Source organism: Adiantum capillus-veneris, chromosome 23, assembly GCF_014529385.1.
Source record: "Adiantum capillus-veneris isolate H3 chromosome 23, ASM1452938v2, whole genome shotgun sequence".
NCBI lineage: Eukaryota > Viridiplantae > Streptophyta > Polypodiopsida > Polypodiales > Pteridaceae > Adiantum > Adiantum capillus-veneris.
The window spans coordinates 66,158,149-66,161,765 of NC_140953.1; the positions used below are offsets into that span (position 1 = coordinate 66,158,149).

A 3,617-nucleotide genomic window follows, 5' to 3' on the forward strand; every position below is an offset into this window, starting at 1 on the left:
TTGGAGCTTTAGTCTTGGTCATTAGGAAGAGGATGGGGTGTAGGAGGGCCTCTTTATTTTCCATGAGCTTATGGACGTGATTAACATTTTGATGAAAAGGTATACGCCATGTGTGCAAGAATGGTGGGTGTGTAAGAGATGTGTAAGAGAGGTCAAAGGATGCACTTTCCCCCCCCCCAAAAAAGGAGATGGAAAGTTTTATGATTTTTGGCCTTCATAACTCCCAGATATGATCTTTGATTTGAGTGGAGATCAAAGATCTACAATCTATGCGTCGATCTCTTTCCATAGAATTATGCTACATATTATGGTTTCACCCGCTAGATTTTAAATTCCATTTTGGGGGGGAAACTTTGAATTCAAATAAACTAGCCATTTTGCCTGTTTGAATTCAAAAGTTGTCCTTTGATTACTTTCTTCGTACAAAAGGTTTGACTTCCTTAAACTTCCAAATAAAGAGGTCCTCCTAGACCCCATTCTATTTCTAATGTAGTGATAGATTGCTTTGCCATTGATAGGGATGATTGCAAACTGCTCTACTTCGAATTTCCATGCTATGGTGGATAGCCTATATTAAGTCTCTTAACCCTGAATTTTTTCATATTGCATGTAGAGATAATCTTGTTGTAGATATGTTATCAAGGGCTAGGTTTGAAGATGAAGAAGAGATGCTTACCCTAAGTGATGATGTTGGCTTGAAGTTCTATACATCTTCTTATCTACGCGTATGAAAATTGTGGTAATATTGCTTATGTTTTTGAAGTGTTTTTTGAAGAATTTTATGAGGGAGAGTGGCTTATGATTGGCCGCTACCTTAGCACTCTCACTAGACAAGAAGGATGGAGTAACCAAGATAACAAGAGGATCAAGAAAAAGTCCTATGGCTATTTTTTGAAGGATGGACATTTATGGAAGCAACCAAAGCGCTCAAGAGGGGTACCACAATGGGTTGTTTTTGATAAAGCGATTCAACAGCAGGTTATCAAAGAATTTTATGAAAGTTATGGGCTGGACACAGAGGAGTAAAGATGGGGACCGATACTGGTGGAAAGGTATGTATAAAGATGTGGCTCAATTTGTGGAAACATACTTAATATGCCAATGATATTCTAATGTGCAACATAGAGATGGATTGCATCCCACCTATCCACTAGATATGCACTACAAGTGGGTGGTGGACCTGATTACGATGCTAGTAGGTGTGTGGAAAATTAGGTACATTGTTCTTGCCAGAGAAGACCTTACTAACCAGGTTGAAGGTAGAGCTTTGCGTACCAAAGCTACCAGTTCAGTATGCAAGTTCTTGCTTGAAGATGTTATTTCCAGGTATGGATGTGTTGGTAGAATTACTGCTGATAGAGGAGAGCTAGATGCAGATGAAGCTCCAAAGTTTTTTGCTCGTATGGGAATTAAATTGGCTCTCACTACAACATACAATCAAGAGGGTAATGGTAAAGGTGAAAGAGGGCATCTACCTATTGTTAAAGCTTTCGCAAAGGCATTCCAAGGACATATTGGTGATTGGCCTAAACTCCTGCCATTTGTTTTATGGGTTGATTGCACTACACACAGTTCTATTATAGGTTTTATGCCATTTGAGCTGATGTATGGGCAAAAACCCATTACGCCTACATAGGAAGCGGTTATGACTTGGACCATAATGCCATGGGAAGAGGATATGTCTACATAAGGTTTGCTTGCTCTATGTATTTTCCAACTTGAGAGGCATCAAGAAGATATCGAACAGGCTTAAGAGAGGCTTAAGGAGGCAAGGTTGAAGAATAAAGCAGTATTTGATGGAAAGCATAGACTATGCCCTCATGCTATCAAAGACGGCAACTGGGTACTTGTTTATGATAGTAGCTTGGAGAATCAATATATTGCTATGTAGAAAATGGTTAAACGATGGTTTGGACCATATATGGTGCTTCATGTTTTATAGTGCAGCATATTAATTATATGAACTTGATGGCACTATGATCAAGGTGCCAGGAAAACGGATCAATCTATTCAAGAAGCAAGAAGGCGAGATTGTCCTTGGAAATATCGATTCAAATCAACCTCCAAAAGATAATGTTATGTATGCATCAGACAAAGTGTCTGATGATGTTGTTGATGAAGCTGATTAAGTGAAATTGGCATAGACCCGAGGCTGTGTAGACTCAGAGGGGGTGGATGTCATGCAACTCCGTTTCCATGAAGGAAAAGTGATTAGAAGGAGGCAAAATAAGGTTCTTTCAAAGCTATGTATTTAGTGATCAGTGGTCAGGGCTTTTGATAACAAGACAACTTTAAGCTAAAAGTATGCTAAATGCGACTAAAAAGGGCCAAAAGTTACCTTGTTAATGCTAAAAGAGATTATTCTTGAAATGGTTATAGCTGGGATTTTATTGATTAGAATTGTAGTACTTGAAGTGCTCTACAGGCTTGATCTCTACTCAATTTTGGGGAGGAGATCGATCTTTTGTGTTTCTTCTCAGGCTTCTCTTTTCTTTGGGTTCTCTACCTTTGCAGTCAGCAGCTATGTCTTGGGATGCTTATGTTGACAACCATCTCATGTGCGCCTTTCCCACGGGCAATACCCTCACTTCTGTGGGTATAATTGGCCTAGATGGCTCTGTTTGGACTGCCAATAACAAGTTCCCTGAGATCAAGACTGCTGAAGTGACTGCTATAGTGAATGCTTTCAATAGTGATGGGGATGAACTTGCTCAGCGAGGTTTATTCATTGGTGATGCAAAGTATCTTGTTGTTGAGGGTGAGAAGGACATGGTCATTCGTGGAAAGAAGGGTGCTGGCAGAGTGACTATAAAGACGAAAAATTTGTGCATTGTGTTTGGAATCTATGATTAGCCTATGACACGGGGTGAATACAACAGTGTTGTGGAGAAGCTTGGAGACTATCTTGTTGATCAAGGCTATTAGAACTTTGTATTGTGCAGCATGAGCACATTGTTTGGTGTGGGTCAATAATATAGGATTGGAGAGGTGAGCTTCTAAAATTTTTTGCTGCTCTTCTCCTCCCCCTAAAAGTGTCATTACAACGTGTGGGGACGATTTAGCAAAAGAAATAATTATACATGTGACTAATCTCTCTATTTACATGTAGTCAGGCGGGTTAACCCATTGTAAGGAGTTTAAACTCCATATTCTACAGCTTAATTACATTGTGGTGCTAATAACGGTGCCGCTTGGTCATTGTGTGTCTTTTCTTGTTCATGTTAGCATATCCTTCTGTTTCCATAAATAATCTTATTTCGAGGCAATTATTGGTCTATTGTACTATGTGGTGCTTCTTCCTCTCCTCACTTTGCTTATAGCTAGAAGCTCGATGCTGTTCTGGCTCATCTTCAAACCCTTGACACCAGCAGATCCACGTATCTAATCATATGCTCATTCAGTTTTGAGAGTTAGGACTATTGCTCAGAAATTAATAAGCGCCAGTAACCAGTTGAGAGTATGAGCCATGTTAGTAGGTCTTAGCAATTCATACCAAGGCCAAGCATAACTCAAAACCAATAGCATAGTAGGCCCGGTATATGTTTCAAGCATATGTCCAAGTATTGCAGTCTGAAACAGTCATGAAATAGGATTGAGGCACTTAATAGCTTTCAATC

General features: G+C 39.6%; 1 protein-coding gene across 1 annotated transcript; it reads left to right on the plus strand.

Moving 5' to 3' along the window:
* The first annotated feature begins 2,523 nt into the window (after window positions 1-2,523).
* Window positions 2,524-3,006, plus strand: LOC147427898 (profilin-2-like). Its single transcript, XM_086497566.1, has 2 exons — window positions 2,524-2,772; window positions 2,854-3,006. The coding sequence occupies exons 1-2, from the start codon at window positions 2,524-2,526 to the stop codon at window positions 2,923-2,925; spliced, it is 321 nt and encodes a 106-aa protein (XP_086353692.1). The 3' UTR covers window positions 2,926-3,006.
* The last annotated feature ends 611 nt before the right edge of the window (window positions 3,007-3,617 follow it).